Raw genomic sequence first — 20,176 nt, 5'->3', positions numbered from 1 at the left:
CAAAGAACTGATTTCTCACTCAGAATTAGGTGCTTAGTTTAGAACAAGTCTGAGAAATGATAGGTAGTTTAAAGAAAGGCGTGGAAATCTGTAAGAGGCTGAATGAAAACAGCATGAATCTGGCTATTGGTAATTATCCTGGGTGTTTATAATCTACAAAACCCAGAACTATTGGGGCAGGATAATAAACGGACGTTGCATTTTTATTTTCTGTTTATTATTTTCTGTTAGTGAGCAAAATAAATACATAATAGTTAATTTCTAATTCTGAATTGAACATGAAAAAAAGGTAAGTTATCCTAGTCATATTTTAAAAAGCTGTATAAGCTGGGATATCAAAAACTGTTAAATAGAATGTAAATGCTCTAAAGAGCATTTTCTGACCACTTCATTCTGTCTGACAGACCAGTTCAAATTTTAAGTCCATTACGCTTTCTCTAAAATGGGATCCAAAGAAAACACAGCACCCAGATGGAAATTGTAGTTGATTTTGAGCTCTGATTAATTTGTTTTTCATATAATCCTTTTCAGGGCAGTGAGAAAAACGTGAGAAAAAGATGATGCATTGTGGATTAATTAAATTTCGTGAACAATGTGAACTTTAAATAAATTCCTTAAAAACCAAAACAAACCAACTGATTTAATTGGAACTGTTTTTTCCAAATGTGAGTATGGACTGAGATGCTTGTCCTAATTCATGTTTGGGTCTCTGCAGTTCTCATTATACGCATCAAGTTCTGCAAAACATAAGTCAGTAGATGAACTAATAAGTCCTTAAATCAAAAACATCAACAGCACGCTCATCTGTAATCAATTTCTAACATTAGAGCCCACTGGACTTCATCCTTTTCTGTATTAGGGGATGATGTTTCATAATGGAGACAAGTGAGTGCATACTTTTGCCATAAAGTTCTAGAAGTCTCATTGATTTATAAAAGCATTAAGTATCTAAAATGAAGTAACTTTCAAGCTGAAACAAACATAAAGTGAAAAGCAATATGACTTTTAAAGTCCAGCCTCAGGAAAGATGCATGAACAGATATATAATGCTTTAGTTAACGGTTGCTGCCATTTCGCTTACAAATTGTTCTTTAGGGTATTGTAACTCAGCTGTTTTTAAACCCATCACTCTGGAACCTTGCCTACAAAATGTCAGCACAAGTGCAAATTTTATTTCTTGAACAAAATTAAGAGTCTGGAGCAGTTAGGCTTTCTAAAATTTTATGGCAGTAAAATAAATTTTGCTACTTTTGCTTTGCCATAACAGGAACCGTACTGTTCACCTTGTCCTGCCAGCAGGTAGAGACAGAAACCAAAACAGTTTAACTGGAAAAACGTGTGTTCTAACTTGCCTTTTGTAAAAAGGAGAAGCCCAGTGTCCAAGTGTAAATATACCCGTGTTATTGTCGGGCCGTGCTTTGGGCAGAGGGCACTGTCCCTTGAGGATGGGTGGAGGAGGGATGGTTGCTTTAGAAGAAAATTTCACAAGTTGAAAGCAAGACTTGGGTAACAGCTTATTAAAGGGATTTCATTTGGGTTGAGGTTGTCTCGCCTACAAATTCAGGAGAGAAGCCCACACTTGTGCCGCACGTGACCAGTACATCTCTTATCAGATCTACTGTCTTGGAGTTCTTTAACATTCCCCCTCCCATCTGGCTTATAAAGCTGGGTAATGCCAACCCATTCAGCTTTTTTAATGTTTTCCTGAAGTTAAAGCCTTGACGAATATTCCAGGCAGTAGTATGCAGTTGGTTTGTAGGCAGTATATACTAAAATGGGGATTTTCTGTCTCACTGGTCGCGATGCTCAAGTGTTACTGTTGGTACATTAGTTTTGGTCTTTGGTGTTTGGTTTTTGTTTTTTTTTTTAAGGTTTAGGGAATGAACTTTCTTGCGTGTATCTGTTTCTAGTGCAGCAAGTCACATTTTAATAGGCTCTACTTTCAGTTTGGATCTTTACGGAAGGAAGATTAGGTAATAGTTTGTGTAGAAAACATCTGTTTCTTAACAAAGATCTCACCCTGTTGTTTTTTTATATTGTCCCTGTAACAAGAAAGTCCTTTAGTCTTTTAAAGACTTAAAAGTCTTTAAGTCCTTGTCAGATATTAGAGTTGCTGTGGTTTTAGCATGCTCTTGTTCTGGATCCTTTGTTAGCTTAAGTTATTAGCCTTAGAAAAGTGCTGTGGGATGGAAGGACTGCTTTCTGTTGTCAGCGCAACTTCTGAATCTCTGGACAATTTGTCTGGGTTAGAATTTAAGTTTTTTGGCTCCAGTGTCTGTTTAGACCTTTCCCTTGTCTGAGGAAAAGATGTTGTTAAAATAATTAAGCCTAGCATGCATAAAAAGAGAACCTTTCCACAAAATTGAATTGCTTGGGGGTTATTTAAGTTTTGGATTGCTTAAACAAATTGGCATTTTACTCTGCTTACAAGAAACTTGCTGTCTATTCTGGGGAATCTTTTTCTTCCATGTTTTCCACAGAAGACCAGCTCTGAGGGTTTCCAAGAACAACAGCTCTCGACACTCCGTAGTTCTTTTGTTTTACATCAAAGTGCATTTTATGTGTCTAATTATTACATTATTAGTATACTTTTCTTCCAGCCCCTTTAAAATCTTTATTGTGGTACGTGTCTAACATGGAAAGACCTAATACATTGATTTATTAGGGAATAATCCTTTTGGTCATTTTTTTCTTGAGAGTGCATTGAGTTCAGTCTGCTGTTTTCAAGGGAAATTCCTCACTGTGATGCCGTGCGTTCTTGTAAATAAATTTATCCTGTGTTTCTTGTAACAGAAGAAACTTTTTTGTATTTAGGTGCCAAAATCAGTGAAACTTGGTTCACTGGAACATATAAACAGGAATCCAGTGCATTAGCTACAAGTCCAAGCACTTTCTTTTCTCCTCAGCCACAGTGCAGGAAGTGCTGAGCAGCTTTCCATGGATTTTGTGGTGTTGCTGATGTGTTGCAAGACTAGCGTTCAAGAATTAGGGCTAGTTTGGCTTCTAACCCTGGGAAGAAAGGGGGATTTGAGGAATAAGTTGTAATTTTCTGGCAAGTGTTCCCCTTCATGTGCATGTATCTTAGGGTGGTGGTGGTGGAGCATAAATTAGTAATGTAATGACCAGTGGATCACTCTATGTGACCTAACTTGTTTGGAGTCATGTGGCTGAATCCCTAGTCTGGTCACACGTCATGATGTAATTTGAAGCAGGGTGTGCAGATGCATTCGGTTTATCTTTATGTTCTTCAATCTAATGCAGCTTTTTTCAACAGCAATAATAAAACAACATTTCTCTGTCTGCTGCAGAATATAGCTAGCTTCCACCTCTGTGCTGATCTTGGTAGTTTTTACAGTGGTAGGTTGAATGAGGTGAATATTCAATGTAGGTGTAAGTCAAGTGCTCTTTTCCTATTTTAACACTGCAACCTAATTAAGTTAAAAATTTTATGGCCATCAGAATATTCTACTTGCATTCCAATTTCAAAAGGCTTAAAAATGCCTTATTTACTAACTTTTCTTTCTCTTTTTACATTTTCAGTTTGCGGGCCAAATGTTGACATTCGCAATGATATCCATGAGCTGAAACGCCTGGAGAACTGTACGGTAATTGAGGGTTTCCTTCAAATTCTGCTCATCTCTAAAGCAGAGGATTACCGCAACTTTCGCTTCCCAAAGCTTACTGTCATAACTGACTATTTGCTGCTGTTCCGTGTGGCAGGCTTGGAAAGCCTCAGTGATCTCTTCCCCAACCTCACAGTCATTCGTGGGAGGAACCTATTCTACAACTATGCCTTGGTTATCTTTGAAATGACAAATCTTAAAGAGATCGGGCTTCACAACTTGAGGAACATAACCCGCGGGGCCATACGGATTGAGAAGAACTCTGACCTGTGTTACCTCTCTACAGTGGACTGGTCTCTCATCCTAGATGCAGTGTCCAATAACTACATCGTTGGGAATAAACCTCCAAAGGAATGTGGGGACTTGTGTCCAGGAACAATGGAAGAGAAGCCATTGTGTGAGAAGACATCTATTAACAATGAGTACAACTACCGCTGCTGGACCACCAATCACTGCCAGAAAAGTAAGATCTGAGTAGATTGTGTGCTTTTGTTACCTCTTTCTGAAGTAAAGGTTTAATTTTGTGGTTTTGTTTTAAGCTTTTTATCAACTTAAACTTATATTCTAGTTGTGTGTAGTCCAAGTAACGAGTTATCCAGCTACCACACAAACAGATTCCTCTCCAACCAGTAAAGGTTCATCTTACTTGATTTTAAAAGAAAACAGAAAACCAAAACCAAACTAACAACAACACAAAACCCCAACAGCAGAAACCCACAAACTTTCTGGGTTACTTCTCCATGGAAGAGATGCAAAGTAAGTGTAGATTTAAAGCCGGAACCAGTTTTACCTGCCTTGAGGACTTCAGCAGGAGGTGGCTGTCAAATGCCATCTCCTCCTCATTGCCAAAGTGACATTACGTGTGTGCCAGAGTCATTGCCGTACTGAAGCAAAACCCTGTAATGGTAAATTCTGTACATAAGAACTTTTTTACTGAAATCAGTTTTCATGGTACAGTTTGTAGTGTCAAGGAGTTAATGGATACCTTGACTAGGTGAAATTATCCTTGCCTGTTTTGTTGTTCTCTGGCATGACGGGGTTTATGTCTTTCTGATAGCAAGTATTAGCAAAAACAAAACCTGATCTCTTCTCACTTCTTAAAAATAGAGTAAACAAATACATAGTTTACTCAAATAACATGATTACATAGCAGGCTTTTTGAGTTCATCCTGTAACTTTACGAAAGCTGAGCCCTGCAGTATCAGTAGGGCTTAATTACAAGCAGTCATCACTGGGAGGAACAGTTCCTAAATTCCACTTGCAGTCTTGACCAAAGCTACAATAATGATAGGAAGCACGACAGTGTGAGGAAAAAGAGAAACAGGGCTGTGTTCAGGTGACCTTCGTTTGGGGACACAGTTTTTTCTGAAGTGCTTCATCAGTTGCTTGTGAAGTCCTCGTGTTCAGTTAGAACTGAAATCGAAGTACCTTGTAGGGCCATTTCAGTCAACACATGCCAAAAATACCTCTGAAAAAAGGCTTTTGTAGGGCTATGCTTTTATCAATAATTCTCAGAGGAAAGAATTTACTTTGTTTTTAAACAGAGTAAAGAACTCCCCCAGCCTGTTACTGGGACACTCTGTGGTTTGTCCAAGGTGAGGGAAGTGAGCTGCCTTGTTTTCTTACCATGTGTTGCTATGAGTCGTTAGGCTTCTGCAGGACAAATTTATGTCTTCATTAAAAGAGTGTAACTTCGTTGTCTACAGAGGGTGACCTAAGTGATTTCTGTGCAACCTCATTGCCTTTAGTGGTTTGAATGGATGTAACTAGAGTGTATTTAATGAGATATAACAACTTACTTGCTTTCTGTTGTGTGCTCTGGCTATTTGGAATAGACAAAAGTAATGTGCAATAAAAGCCTGTTGACTTCTAGGGGAATGTTAAAATAATTTGAAACCCAAATGCACATGAAAAGAGATCAGTTTAAATAAAATGAGGTCATGGTTATACTGTGATGGCAGCACTTTTAAGGCAAGGGTGTAGATAATGTTTTTCTTTTCCTAAATGTTTTCATCTTCCTTTCGTGCAAGATTGTGAAGAAGAAAGCCAGTATTGGAAAAGAGCCTTGAAAAGCTTGTTAAGAGCATTAAACTTGGAAAAACACTGTAGGTTTAGGGTACCTTACTGTGCAGAGCATATACAGAAATGATCAAGTTCTAATCAATAAAAAGAGTGAGAAAGTTGGAGCTATTTAATCTGTTGTGATAAGCCACTGACTTTGAGGAATAGGACTTCAAATTTGCCAGCCATTCATTAAAAAAAACCAAAACCAAAAACAAAACAACCCAACCCAAAAGTACTCCTGTTCTGAAGAAAAACAAGGGAGGTATAAATGTGCAGTTGTTCAAAAGGAAGCTTTTTCTCTCGCCTAGTTTGTGTGGACGCTTCGGCAATGAACTCCTGATCTGGAGAGGACTCTTGCAATACTAAATTACACAAGACATGAAAAAGAATGGGAGCAAGGACTTCTAAGTTACTGAGTGTTTCAGTCTGCATTTTTCCTACCAGTAGAGATATGAGACCTATGTTATTTTCCAGGGAATATTTTTCTAGTGTAGTATCTAATTTAACCTTGACATTCTCCTTGTGCGTCACAGTAATGTTAAACTGAAAATGCTGTCTCTCACTCGGGGTTCCTTTATGCCTTTTTATTTTTCTTCGCTCTGGATCTGTGGAGGAGTGTCTATTCAATCTCTTTTGTCCTTGTTTAGGTTTTACGCTGAAAGATCTGAAGTTGGTGGGTAAATGTTGTGTGGGAACACTTAGTACTTTAAGTAGCCTGGCTTCTGTTTAGTTTTGTCATTGAGTGGAAGTTGTTTTTTTCCTTCTTTTTCTTGCTCACAAACAGAGGAAGAAGCCTGTGCTTCCTTCAATATAACTTGTGCAGGAACAATTTTGAGGGTGGAGGGAGGAGAGAGGGAAGGATATGCTGTGTTTGACTTGGAATAATCCATTGACATTTCTGTAGTGAAGCAAGCTACAAAGAAGCTGTAACTTTTTAAACTTTTTTAAAAATTTTTTAAGTGTCAGCGGCTTGTCTGCCAGTTTTGTTGCCCTGGTTTCTGCGTAGTATACGTTCCTTTACCTTCAAGTGCCCCAAGGCAGCAGCCGTACGAGTTTGCTCACTTTGGAGCTGCAGCATGCTGTGTTGAGTTTGGCATGCTATCATCTCTGACTTGCACCTACTTTTCTTTTGGCATATCAAATGCCAGCTGTGTTTCACTTGGGTTGCAGGTCTGCATAGAAGAATCCCTCAAGATAAAAGGAGAGTACTGAAGTTGTTTGCATCAGTGGTTGTGCTTTGGGGCACAGGTAGAGATGGAAAAGATAAAAACTGAGCGTCCAGACATACAAATAAGATTACGGCCTTTGTTTTTTTATTTTTTTTTTCCCTGGCAGCTGGAAATGTTTATGGAAGCTGCCTGCATCTTGCTCAGCGATTGATGTGAGAACCAGAAAAACTGTTTCTGCTCTACCCCTTTAAAGACTAGTGTCTGATGACACACTTGCTTTGCCTGTCCATTGGTCTACTGTAAAGAAAACTTCAGTTGTTTTCTATATTCCTTTTGCTGATGACTAAGTTTTGAGGTCTGCTGCCTTAGTCACTAGGCCTTTGTGAGCCATCATAAACCAAATGTAAATTACAGCCTTGAAAGCCTGCCTGGAAGTTTAGGATCCCTTGTCTACCATAACCTTTGTGTCCGTTTTTTGAACAAGTCCAGCTAATGCTTCCTGAGACACTTCTGTTTGCTGCGGCCATAAAAATTGAACTAGGCAGACTGCTTATGTGGGAGGGTAACAGCAAAACTAGCAGCGATCCATACATAAAATCTATGGTGTATGGGTGGTTTTTTTTCTTTTGTTTTTAACTTAATCTTAATTATTTGTCTGCTCTCCGTCCACTCCCCAGTTAAGTTGGAGATGCTCTCTGCCAGGTATTAGCTGAGTGTGGGTGTGGTTATGGGAAGGACAGAGTCAATACCAGCTATGAAGGGGTAGTGGCTTCAACTGCAGCTTCTGTGTGAGGGGACAAGAGCAGAGTCTGGAAGGGTCCTCCCTGTGTGAGAGAGCAAATTATAATGCTGCACGAAGGAGATGAAATAGCCGTGCTTCCCATAAAAACACATGAAGGTGAGTATCTGAAGTGCACGAGGGACCTTTAAGATTAGATTTGACACTGGCATAAGAAAAAGGTTTAAATTGGCATTGTAGAGGGAACATGGATTAGGGCCCGAAGCAGTAAGCGCTTGTTTCAGAAGAGGCGAATTGTGAAAAACAATAGCTCACGTAGACTGTGCTTCACAATACAACAGAAGAAAACTTTCAGCTTCTGAACGTGTGAAACTGAAGACCATGGAAAAGGCATGTGAGGATTTGGAGGCTGATAAAGAAGCAGATGGCAGCTAAGCACAAAATGTTTTTAATGAAAATGTATCCTTATTCCTTTTTGAATTGGTTTGACAGTGGCCTGAAAAGATGTGGTGTATGTGGGGAATGAGGAACAGGAGGGAGAGAATGACAGTGAGTGGGAAGAGTGGTCCATATGTACCTTCTACTAAAATGTTTAAACATATGGAGACAGTAACATGATGTATTCTCACAAATATTCGGAATCTGCTCCTGTTTGTTTACACGGAGCTCAAAAGATAATGTAGTTGAGTGGTATCGTTTGACATAGCTTCATTGACTTGTGCAGTTCTTACCAGTGTACGCCATCTGGGAATCGGCTCCCTGTTGATTCAGCAGAGTAGTGGTGAATACCATGTGCTGGGACTTCCACCCCCCCCCCCCCCCTCCTTGTTTTCCCCTCTCTGAGGAGTATTCACTATATTCCCCTGTCCTTTCGAAATATTGAACGTACGAACTATGTAGACATGAAGAGAGAGAGGAAGAAGTTGGGAGCCAGAGGTGCCAAATCAAATTGCACTTATTTTGCTTTAAATTACATCTGCATATGGTTTTTGTCTGTTTGCTGCTTCATTTTAAGGGTTTGGTTTTTTTTTTGTGTGTGTGTTTGTTTTTCTTTAAACCCTGAAATATAGTAGAAATGGAGTATATCAGCAGAGGACAGCACACTTTAAAAGTTTTACTCTTTTAGCAAGCAAATTTGATGTGGTCTAATGTTAAGTGAAGCTAGTCTGTGTAATGCCTTTGTTGGGTTAAAAGAAGTATCGTATAATCCTGAATGTGTTTTGAAATGGGCAGGTTGGTTGTCTGGTTGGTTGGTTTGCAAACTCCCCAGCAAATAAACATCATCTGAAAGGAATACACAGAAGGGTGGACAAAAAAAATTTTTAAAAGGTGCAGTTGGTGTCACTGAGTTAGAAAAATCTGGAGAATGTTAAAATTTTGTTAGTGTTTTCATTCTGACTGGAGTTTTTTCCTGACTTCTGCTTCCCTCCTGAGAAGCCTGCTCTTCAGCCAGAGGTTTCCAAGAATTTTTATTATGGCTGTGAAAGCATATTTAATTAGTAAGCTGGAATGGCCGCAGAGCAGTTTAGGCCAATCTGCAGTTAATTACCATAGCAGTGGTTTATATTCTGAGAAAAGGGCTAAAATTAAACAAATGTATACTTGCCATTTTGCTTTGTTCTGTTGCAAAATGCCGTAACCTGGGAAGAATATCTTAAATCTTGCAGCCTGCACTAGTCACCAAAAACTAAGTGCTAATGTTGAGTACTCATCTTGGCTTCCTAGTTTCTTTTGGCACAAAGATGTGTGGTATTTTGAGAGGACTTCAAATTCTGGAGTTTTGTTTTCCAGTATTAAAAAACTTGATGCAATTAACTGGGTCTTTCAATGACACTTTACCACAGGTTAAAAAAACCAAAACAAAACCCATACCTTTAAAAATTTTAGACCTTTTCCCCACTTTCTGGAATAAAGTATAAAAAAAATAAAGAACTGTTCTTAGGGTTTTTGAAAATACCTTGTGTCTTTTCTACTCATATGTACACACACGCACACACACATATGCTTTTCTCCTTATAAAACATTGTATTTTACACTTGCTTGGACTTGCTTTATCTGTATTAGTCCGGAGGTGTCTTTATGTTCACTGGGTGATGTGTCACCGTATTCTGGGGATCATCCATGCTATTGGAGAAATGTCTTTATTTTGGTATTGTTTCTGATAATGGGGAGGGGTAGTCCACGTGGTGCGGAATAATACAGGAAGTGTTGCAGTGATTTCAGTGGAAGTACAATACCTTGTAAGTGATAGTCAGGGTGGTTGAATGTATATGCCCATATATTCTGAGTAATATAAACTATTTTGCATAGAGACCATTCTGATTTAAGAAAAATGAGGATTAGCAGTTCTAAAGTTAACCCCACAGTAAACTTGCTCAAGCTAGGAAGTGGAGGCAGAGTTTTTTCTACTTTATGTAAATGCATCTTATACTTCAGTTAAACAAGAGTGTGCCACCATTGAAGCCTGGCTGGATGTAAAGCCCTTCCGGATCCACACTCTGCCTGTCTTTTCATGGCTTCAGATTTTTGTCTCATGAAACACTGAAATACTGAGTAATCTTTACTGCTACTACAATATGGATTTACTTGAATTGTCTCATGCCAAGCAACTGCTTCACTGTCAGAAAAACAGCTATAAAAATATAATTGGAGATCGCTTATAGGAAATGGTCATTCCCTGTGTTTATGGGTTGCGTGTGTTCCTCAGTTCAGTTTCTCTGATGCTCTGTGGGAAGGAAAAACAATGCCAGTCCTTCTTACAAGAAGGCACAAAAGCATCACTAGATTGTCGTGCATACAGTACGCAATCTTTTAACGTGTAGTGCTTGAAGTCCTGGTCTAACCTCTCATTATATGGAGGCTCATGGGAGAAGGGAATGGACTTCGTAGCCCAAGGGGTCTGAGGCTGTGGAGCAGAAGGGATAGGAAGGTGATAGGTACAATCACATTCAGAGAGGGTTTCTAAGATACTGCTTTTTTATTTCAAACTTTTTAAAAAAATACTTTAAAACCTCAGTAACATCCTAAAGGTATTTGCAAAGGTACTGTATGTTGGTGATGTTTCAGAAATTTGATGATTTGGCACTAGCTACGATTGGAAAGAATGCTTTTGGCTTTACTTGCAACCCTTCTGCTGTTCTTAGTGACTTGCTTTCATCCTAGAGGAGACTGAGGACTGAGGATGATGCGTTGTTTAGAGTTTTACCTTCCTGTTGTGTAGCACCCCGTTAAATCTCTGAAATTAAATATACATCTAAACTTGAAACAAATCTTTGATTAACCTGCTTAACATGGACTTCCATGCCTGGTTGATATATATTAGACAAATGTGTGTTAATAGAATAGACAGTTACATTGGATAGTTAATTACATGTAATGTAAGACTTCAATTTTGTGATGAATTTGCAAAACAACTGGGAGCTGAGAATAGCTAACAGTGTTATAGGGGAAACATGAAGTGTAAAACCAGAAGAAAGCTGTGTTTTTGCTGTGGTCTTGCAAATGTGGCAGGGACAAGGCAAACGCAGCCTGGCGTAGCATTTTCCGCAGTTCTCTGTCTGTGGCTCTTATCCACGGAAAGAGTCCGGCGTGCAGCAGGTTGCAGCTTTCCTGGGGATTTCTGGTTTGACAGTTAATGCTTGTATGGATATCTAACAAGGGGTGAACTTGAGCCGCAGTCTTTTTAAATTGGTGGGGGCCGTAAAAAGATCTGTCCTCCACCCAGCTGTCCGTTTTCTTGGACTGTATAGAAATACGTCTTTTGTGATGACTGATCTGCCAGTGAATTTGGGTGAAATGGACTGAAGGAGGTTTGGAGGTGGGTGTGTGAGCAAACTCACTGAGCTCGCCAGCCTACTTTTCATAAGAAGTAGAGGTAAGACTTGGGTTCAACCCTGGATAGGAATCATGCCCTCTAAAAATTTTGAATAGTAGGCACCATTTTCCTTTTTTTTCCTTCCCCAAACACACATGAATGTAGGAATGAATTGTCCTTAAACATTTTCATAATTGTTTTCATGTGGCAAACAAGTTTTTCAGTGTTAAAGAGTGATGAAACAGCCTTTGTTTGGCCTTCCTTCCCACTAATAGTGTGATTTCCTTCTCAAGTCTGTTATGGCTCTGAGAATTAACTTGTAATTTAAAAAGATGCTTGGATAATAGTATGTTAATACAGATTGTTGAATTGCCTTTTTCTTCTGAGGTGAACTCAGCCTGGTTCAGTTGTTGACCGTCTCTTCCTCCCCCTCCCCACCAAAGTTTTCAGCGTTTGGAATGGAATGTGCATGTGCTATCAGCCAAGTGCTAAAAATGAATTAGCAAGTAGTTTGTCCACCATAAAATGGTAAGGATCTGAGGTGCCCATAACCTGGGTTTTTAAAGCTAGAAACCATATGCCATTCAATTTTTTTCTTTTTTTGTTTACTGTTTCTTGCTGGGCAAAGTGAACTTGTAGTTACCTGCCCAAAGCATGGTTCTGTATGCCCTGGCTAATTAATAAATGCATTTGTATAGCTCTTGACAACGTAGGGGAGAATGAATTCAGCACGGGACTTGAGGACCCCTCTTGGAAAGGCTGGTGTGTTTTGCAGTTTGGTTGCTGATTTGCATGTTCAGAGGGATTTGAGAGGCAACTCAAAGTTCTCGTTGTTGGTAGTTAAAGTTCAGCTTATGCTCTTAGGTGGGTCAGACTTCTAGTTTGTACACCAGTGTGACCTTCCTGATTTTTTTTTCCCTTGTTGCAACATAGTGGGTTTAGAGATGCTTAACTGTTCCCTTCTTAATAAACAGTGCTCTGTAGCTGTTGAGACTCATCTCTTCCCAGCATACTCATCGTCCCTCCATTAACGGTTTCTCTAACTTTTTACTAGAGTAACTCAATTGAGGGGTCTGTTTCCCCCCCTCCCTGCCCTTTTTTTTTTTCTCTTCTTCCTGGTTTATGTGTGAGGGATGTATATGGGTGATTACAGGTTATAGTTTTGGGAAATGATGCCATTTAGGAAGCATGTTTGAAGTGTTGAGCGCGCAGAGAAAGTCTTTTATATCAATGCAGGCCTTGGGAGGAGGAGATGTTTTTCTATGTATAGAAACTTCCCGTATAGGATGGCAAGAGAAGGTTGCAGGGGGATTGCCTGTCTCTTTAAGTGGGTTTATAATTGGCTGGGAATTTTTGTCAGCTTAGTCACTGCAGCATTCAGCGGATGAGGGGAAAAAAACCACAGGCCCCAACCGTTACGGGCCATGGATAGGCTCTGTCATCCCAAAGGAATGCATGTGAACAAAACACTTTGTGCGGTGCAACCGTTGGCCTAAACAGTATTGCATTCTTAAAGCAGGCTCTGAGTCACATGGAGCAGATGGATTGTTTCACTAAAATGGAAGTTATGTATCACTGAGCACTTGGATTGAGCTTTTAAGTGTGGTTCGAATAGGTCACGATATGCAAGTGTGATGAAGGGGGGTAAAGGTAAAAAAAAATCAGCTCCTTGTTCTGTGGTTGAAATAGTTTCTGTGTCATTAAAAAGGCAGGAAAGTCTTTTGCTTTGTTAATTACTGGGCTGGCACACCCATCTAAAGATTTCTCTCTAGATTTCAGACAAGCATGGTCTTAATTTTGAGGCACTTTGTGTTCATCCGGGAAGCTTCACACTACCCAAACTGATCCAAAGAAACCTCTGCTGGGGGAGAGGACAGGATGGGGACGGGACACCAAATCCCAAACCTGTTGGCTCTTCTCACAATGAAGCCGGCTGCTCAGCTCTTCTTCCCCTACCCTGCCCAGCCTTTTGCCCCAAAATCTATCTTCAAGCCGTTCTCCCTAGTGTGCGCAGTGTATTGATTAGCGAGAGTAGCTCTGTCTCTGTGGGTGGTGTTACCCTTTATTTGGCGTTATCTCTTCCCTTCAAGGGATTTGAAAGGATCTGATAGGAGCGTTGCCAGTCTGCAGCCTTCAAAGCGTGCAGAGGAGGAGCTGTGACTTCTGCCTAAACAAATTCAGAGCTGTCAAGTGATTTTTTTTAATCCTCCCCTCCTGTTTTGTGGGGAATCCTCTTTAAAGAGTGGTCTAGGATTTAACGAAAACCCAGCCCCAGTTGGTTGATATTGACAACTGCTGTCATTTGGCAGGCTGTTGCTGTTTGGAGTGGAGCAAGTTTGGAGGTCTTAATCCGGTTATCACTAAGGCAGGTGTTTCAGAATTAGTGCCTCCCCATGTAGTATTAATTGAATCTTAAATCATTACAACACAAAGGGGAAGCATTGACTAAATTCCGTTCCATCTCTGGAGCTTTCCTCATGAAGGCAGCCCATGAATAGGAGCTCTCTCTGAGAGAAGATGCTTTACTTTTTAAGTGCTTGATGAAGGCTGTTTGGCAGAATCGGAATTGACTGGTCCATATGAAACACTACATGCAGAACCGAAATTGCAGTGAGTCACTGTCTGCTCTGTCTTTTGTGATCTGAGAGTCTGGGATAAAATACTGCAGTGGGTGTTACAGATAAAACCCAGTATGCAAATCCCTAATTGAGAGATGAAGCGTTCTTCCTTTTCTACTCACACTCACTGCAGTTGTTTGTCTATGTACATCCATTTCTCCTCTGTAGAAGAGAAATTAAAATAATCAGTAATACCTTGCTGCAGAAAACGGAGAGCCGCGGCAGGGAAAACAAATACCCCTTCCAGCAAACCAGCTGTAAAGAGTTTTTTAAATTCAAGGGCTGGTTTAGGATCAAGTTGTTTACAGGAGAATATAAGTAATTGGAATATATCGTACAGATGGAAAAATTAATGTTCTTCCTAGGCAAAGGTTTTATTCTTTTCTACCCTTAGGAAACTTCTTGGTATGCTTAGAATTGTCTGCACATGGCTGATGATCTTTTTAGGAGAAAAGTGAAATGTAGGTAAGAGAGAGTGAGAGGGTGTTTTAGGAGTGGGGAGTGCAGTGGAAAGCTTTCAGTATGGCAGTGCCTGGTGAGAGTGGTAGACCACTGAAATCTGGTGATTGCAGGTCCCAGCCTCTAGCTTCTTGTGACTTGAGAACTGGGCTGCCTGGTCTGAAAGGAACATTTTGCTCTGCGAACTGGCATTGCTGTAGCATGGCACTGTTTTAATTGTACTCAGATCTGTGTGCTGTACCTGTGGTGTCCTGTTAGGGCTCTGGATCAGTGTCCATATGCTTCCCAGTTAGATAAATTCAACATCATGCATGCAGTACCTGAAGGCTTTAATCTGTGAAGCTTTCTTGCTTTTCTTGTCTGCTTACTAAATATTTATTAAAATGGTAGCTGGCCTGGGGTGAGGGAGGAGGAGGAAATGTTATTGAACAACACAAGGCTTACCAGTCACCATAAATGGTGCAAAGCTCTGTGCAGATCCTCCAAGAGATGTACTTTGTTTACATTAAGCATGCTTAATAAACAGTATCTGTAATAAGGTTACTTCAATGAAATTGTATAGCAAGAAGCAAAAATGTTTGCTTTTCTGCATCTGCTGAGCGGGCTGCATGATCTGACCTGTATGCAAGGGTGCTGTCTGGACAAAGAATGTCATGAGCAAGTGGACAGCTATTTTGCAATGTTATCCTACTCATTCTTCTAGTATCCAGGAGACATTGGAATTGGTGTGAATAACTCTGTGTGCCGTGCCTGGTTAAACACAATGCTTTAAAACAGGATTTAAAACCCCCTGAAACAATGACATCCCCACCCCCAAATCTTACTAGTGAAGGCTGAAGGAAAAGGATAGTTTCCTCCTATCTTGTGTTCCCAGCAATAGCAGCAAGTGTGGCAGTAACTTGCCTGGGTTCTTGCAAGCTGTGCTCCTGTCTTCCTTTTAAGACCTCTGCCTTTTCTGTCCACCCCTTCCAATATGCATTTGAGAAACTGGGAGCCTTGCCTTTGCCTGCTTGGTCCATATCGCTGTTCTCTGCAGCAGCCCAGAAATGATGTGCCTGTCTATTTCATTCTGCTGCTGCTTGGTAAACTAATGAGCAGAGGCACTGCAGCTGCCGGGAGGAATTCCTTTCCAGCAGTTTTGAGAGGAAAGTCAGCAGGATTACAGCCTGGTTAAAACTTGATGTTTCAGCAAATCTGCTATGCAAACCATTTGGGTGAGGGAGAGAGCAACCAGAGTGGCAACCAACTTTGCTTGAGGCAGAAACGAACTGTGGGAACAAGAAGGAGACTGTCTTGTTCATTGTAAACCATAGTGCTGCTTAGAGCATTTTGGTGTGCTTCAGTGTGTGTGTGTGTGTGTGTGTGTGTGTGTGTGTGTATGTATATATATGTATGTACTTTTTCTTTCCTGCAACAACACCCCAAGTTACTGTCTGTCCCGGCTTAGAGGAAACAATTATCTCAAAAGCCTTTCTTAACAGCCTTTTGAGCTGCTCTGATGTTTTGCTGTTTGGATGTGCCTGCTCGTGCCAGACCGTGCACTGGATCTCACTGTTCTGGAGCACCTAGTTAGTTATCTATCCAGGTAGGGAGCATTGGGGCACCTCCCAAGTATTTAAAAATAGAAATAAACATCTCATGCTCTCTCTTCCTTCCTTGATTAAATTTATAGGGTTTGTGTTGGGCTTGTTTTGGTTTGTGTGGGTGAGTGGGTGTGTCTTGTGGATGAAAAAGTAATTGCAGGAGAGCCAGAGTCAAAGGAATATGTTTCTACATTAGTTTGGAAGCCATGAGGTCTTTGGTCATTTGACTTTCTCAGTCCAGTTTACATGATGGTTCTGCTTTCTACGCTTTTAAGTTGGGTGTGTTTGTTTGTTCGTTTGTTTGGTGTTTTTATTTTCTTTTGGCTCCCAGTGACTGTCTAGTCAAATGCAGCTGCTGTGGGAGGTTGCAGTCATAGCAGTGAGAGGTAATCTCTTGGGTAACGTGGGCCATTGCCGTGAAGCATTTGAAGTATCCGGAGAGAGGCATTGAACTGTATTACCTAGAGGAGTGGGTGCAGAAGGTAGATCTTGTCATTGTACTGTTGGAAAGACACTCTGGAACAATGACAATGACAATGACAGTGACAATGGAAGAAGTGTAGTGATTTCAGTAACCAATAGAGGAAGAGTCTACAGATGTGACTGTAGTAATGTGTTCTTGAGTAATGTTAAGTGAAGCAGGTATGGAACTCTCTTCGGATTTTTTTTTGGTAAGTGCTTTGTTGTGCTAGTAATGTTTTGCCATTTGGGTGAAGCGGGTGTGATTTAACCTACCTATGTGCTGCAGTAATGAACACTTAGACTGTTGTATGCAATATGTGGAAAAATAAGATTAGCAGAAATAATAAAAACACAGTGTTTGTGCTGCTACAGATGGGAGAGCTAATGCTACACCCAGAGGCAAGTGATGAACCAGTTAAACAGGGACCAGGCACTCTGGTTTAGCAAGCCCTTCTGTTCAGAACAGAAGTGATGGATACAAGTTAGACAGTGATTGCAACTTGTTTGTTTGACTTTGCCTTGGTGCTTCCTGAGCCAAGCTGGGTTAATTATGTGAGGGATTGCTTCTCAAAATGACTTCAAGATAAAATATTACCTGGACTTGAATGACTCTCATATCTGTAGCAGTCCTGTCTCCAGGTGAGGAAAGTATTCTGTGCTACGTGCATTTCCTTTGGAAGACCTCTATTGACATGTTTTAGTCTTTTTCTCACTAGCTATTGTATAGGACCAGGCAAGAAAATAGTAATTGTAGAGAAAAATGTTCTGGCCCAGATGGTCTGCTTTGTAGCATGCATCAGAGAGGGCTGTTTGATTTGTCTTCAGCTCTTTGTTTTGTGAATTGGAGCTGTAGAAAGCCTCCAGAGTAATAGTTCAAAATCTTTGAATTCTACAGTGTCAGGTAACTTTTAAATGATACATCGCTCTGAAAAACCTGTTGCTTCCTGTCAAAACAAAGGAAATGCTGATCTCCAATTAGCTGATGTGAAAGGCCTTTGCAGGTATTGATAAAGCATGAAGAGTTGCTTCTGTGGACTACAGCCTAACTGAAGTGACAACGAACCAGTCTTTCATACTGTTATGCACAAGGCTTTTCTTACATCCCTCACTGCCGCTATTCTGGGCTGTGCCTTGGGTGGACAAACTTACTTGGTAGCTTGAATCACAATGGTGCATGTAGCAGCAGCTTCAGGTAGATCAGATAGACTGAGATGAGCTTGTAGAGGTCTGTCCTCATCAAGTGAACTTCCATTATGGACACATCTTGTGCTCCTGTCATATTCTTGCTCTCTGGACATTCTGCCAAAATCAGTTTGCAAACCAGGGCTTCTAAATTAACGCTACGTATTCTCTGTGAATGCCTCATGTTGCATCTTGCTGCATCCTTTGAGAGGAAATGGCCTCAAGCTGCACCAGGGGAAGTTTAGGTTGGACATTAGAAAAACTGTCTTCACCGAAAGGGTTGTCAGGCATTGGAACAGGCTGCCCAGGGAGGTGGTTGAGTCTCCATCCCTGGAGGTATTTAAAAGAAGAGTAGACGTGGTGCTTGAGGATATGGTTTAGTGGTGGACTTGGCAGTGATAGGTTAGCGGTTGGACTCAATGATCTTAAGGGTCTTTTCCAACCTTAACGACTCTGTGTTCCTAGGACAATATTGATAAAATAAAAGGTATCCTGCAATCTATAGGAAAGATGTTTGTATATATCAGCTTTCTATCATTGACAAACTGTGCTGCAGCCTTGCTACTGGTTTCTTGTTTCCTACTCCTTGTATCATCAGTGTGGTTTTTTTTATATAAAGCAGTGGAGTCATACAGCAACATAATATTTGGATTCTCATTTTAAGGATCTCTGTGCATGATGAACACTTCCTGGGAGAGAGGTTCAGCTCTTTCTGGATGTGGTAATTAAAAAAAAAAAAAAGTTGGGGGGGTGAAATTTGGGTTTTTCAGTGAGATGCCCTGATTGATTGATTTTATTAAGAGGTGTTCTGGTCCACAGCTCCCTGCTGGGTGGTGTGACAGCTCAAAGGTAAGGTGCTTGAAACCAGTAGTCCTATTTGAAAATCTAGGCCAGAGGATTTTGCCAAGTGTAAACATTGTATCATGGTGTTAAAAACAACCAAACAATTTCAGTTCATTAATATAATTTACTTGAAGACAGACAATGCAGTTGACATGGCTGTTTATACCCAGGCTTTTACGCCATTCGTATAGCTGATTGATTTTGAAATTGGTTGGTTTAGAGCAGGCCAACCAAAAGTGGCTTATTCAATCTACAGTAGTAATTCCTAGATTGTCCGATTACACTGGATTTATATATTTAAGCAGGCACCTTAAAACTAATCTTCCAGTTGACTTCAACAGGAGTTTCATTGGGCCTTTCCATTGCTTTTTTTGCTCTTTTTTTTAAAGCCTGGAAGGCATCGAGCTTTTGATTATTGCAGCTATTTCTGCAGATAACTGGAAAAAAAACAACCCAGCTTAACCGTGGAATTGGGTCCCACTGAACTTCTGTTGGAGCCAGCTGGTGGGTATACACTGTGATTTCACTGTATTTAACGGTGGAAGCTCCAAAACCAGCACCTGGATCTCGATGATCTGCCCTGGCAGCAGAGAGAGATGGGAACGATGCTGCGCTGTCGTCCCAGTGTGGAGCAGTCTCATCAGAGATGCTGCTGCTCTGTTTAGAAGCATGCCTTTCCAGAGTTGCTCCCTCTCTAGCAGCCAGAATAATTCAGTTTTGGGGGAAAGCAGTCACTGGCAATGTAGTTAGCACAGCCCTCTTGTAACAGCTGATGTCTCGTGCCAGTGTGAGTGGCTGGAGAGCTTTTCTTCTCTCCCCTTGCCTTTTCTTCCACCTCCCACTCTACCTGGTTAGAGCCTGAGCAGCGCCTGAGCCGAGTCTGTCTTGTGCTGCCTTTTGCAAATATGTGATGAAAATGGAGAGTTGTTGCAGGCTCTATTCCTGTGTGTAAACTCCCTACTAATTTTGTGGGCTTGAGAGCAATTTCACCCTATGCGGGGGTCACGTGGATGTAATTGGGTCTGTGGAATCTCCCCAGCCCTGTGCGTTCCCCAGGGTTTGTTGTTGTCAGACCTCATTTTACCCCCCACGCCCTTCATCCTCTTTTGTTAATCCATGAGTTTTGGGAATGTCTGAATAGTGTTTATTGCTTTTATTGTTTGGGTGGGGAAATGGCCATGGAGCTTTGATTGTTTTATGGCAGGAGAAAGGCCTTGTGGAACCCCAGGCACTTTTTTTTTTTTAACCCGAACAAGGAGTGCAGAAAACTAACCAGTAATTTAATTCTGAGTGAAGAATCTCTTGCTGGCTACAGCTATGTTACGGGATATGTTTTATTTGAGTCCAAAAATTAACCAGAAAACAAATTTAATTAATTTTTAGTATGTCTCATTAAAGCATGGATCAGTTGTACTGCGAATGAGTTTTGGAGGTACTAGTGAGAGAGAAGGTAGTCTTCAGTTTTGATGGTAGATGAAATGTTGGGTGTCAGTGCTTTTTCTGACAATGATGTTGTTGAGAACCGCAGTGAGCACTACAGACTCCCCTGCGAGCCTGTAGCTTGCTGTGTAAGTTAACTTGGGGCTTCAGCTTGTTTTGTCGTGCTTCGTTTGGAAAGTT

At 40.7% G+C, this 20,176-nt stretch overlaps 1 protein-coding gene across 2 annotated transcripts in view; it reads left to right on the top strand.

Annotated features, from left to right (window-relative positions):
- Positions 1 to 20,176, top strand: part of IGF1R (insulin like growth factor 1 receptor) — a 192,181-nt gene that overhangs the window by 32,098 nt on the left and 139,907 nt on the right. For both annotated transcript variants that reach the window (XM_075100645.1, XM_075100646.1), the window contains exon 2: positions 3,541 to 4,086. In XM_075100645.1, the coding sequence (XP_074956746.1) occupies positions 3,541 to 4,086 (546 nt within the window). The remainder of the gene's footprint in view (positions 1 to 3,540; positions 4,087 to 20,176) is intronic.

Source organism: Phalacrocorax aristotelis, chromosome 7, assembly GCF_949628215.1.
Source record: "Phalacrocorax aristotelis chromosome 7, bGulAri2.1, whole genome shotgun sequence".
Taxonomy (NCBI): domain Eukaryota; kingdom Metazoa; phylum Chordata; class Aves; order Suliformes; family Phalacrocoracidae; genus Phalacrocorax; species Phalacrocorax aristotelis.
Note: the sequence above shows the minus strand (reverse complement) of the source record. Positions and strands in the feature narration are given on the sequence as shown.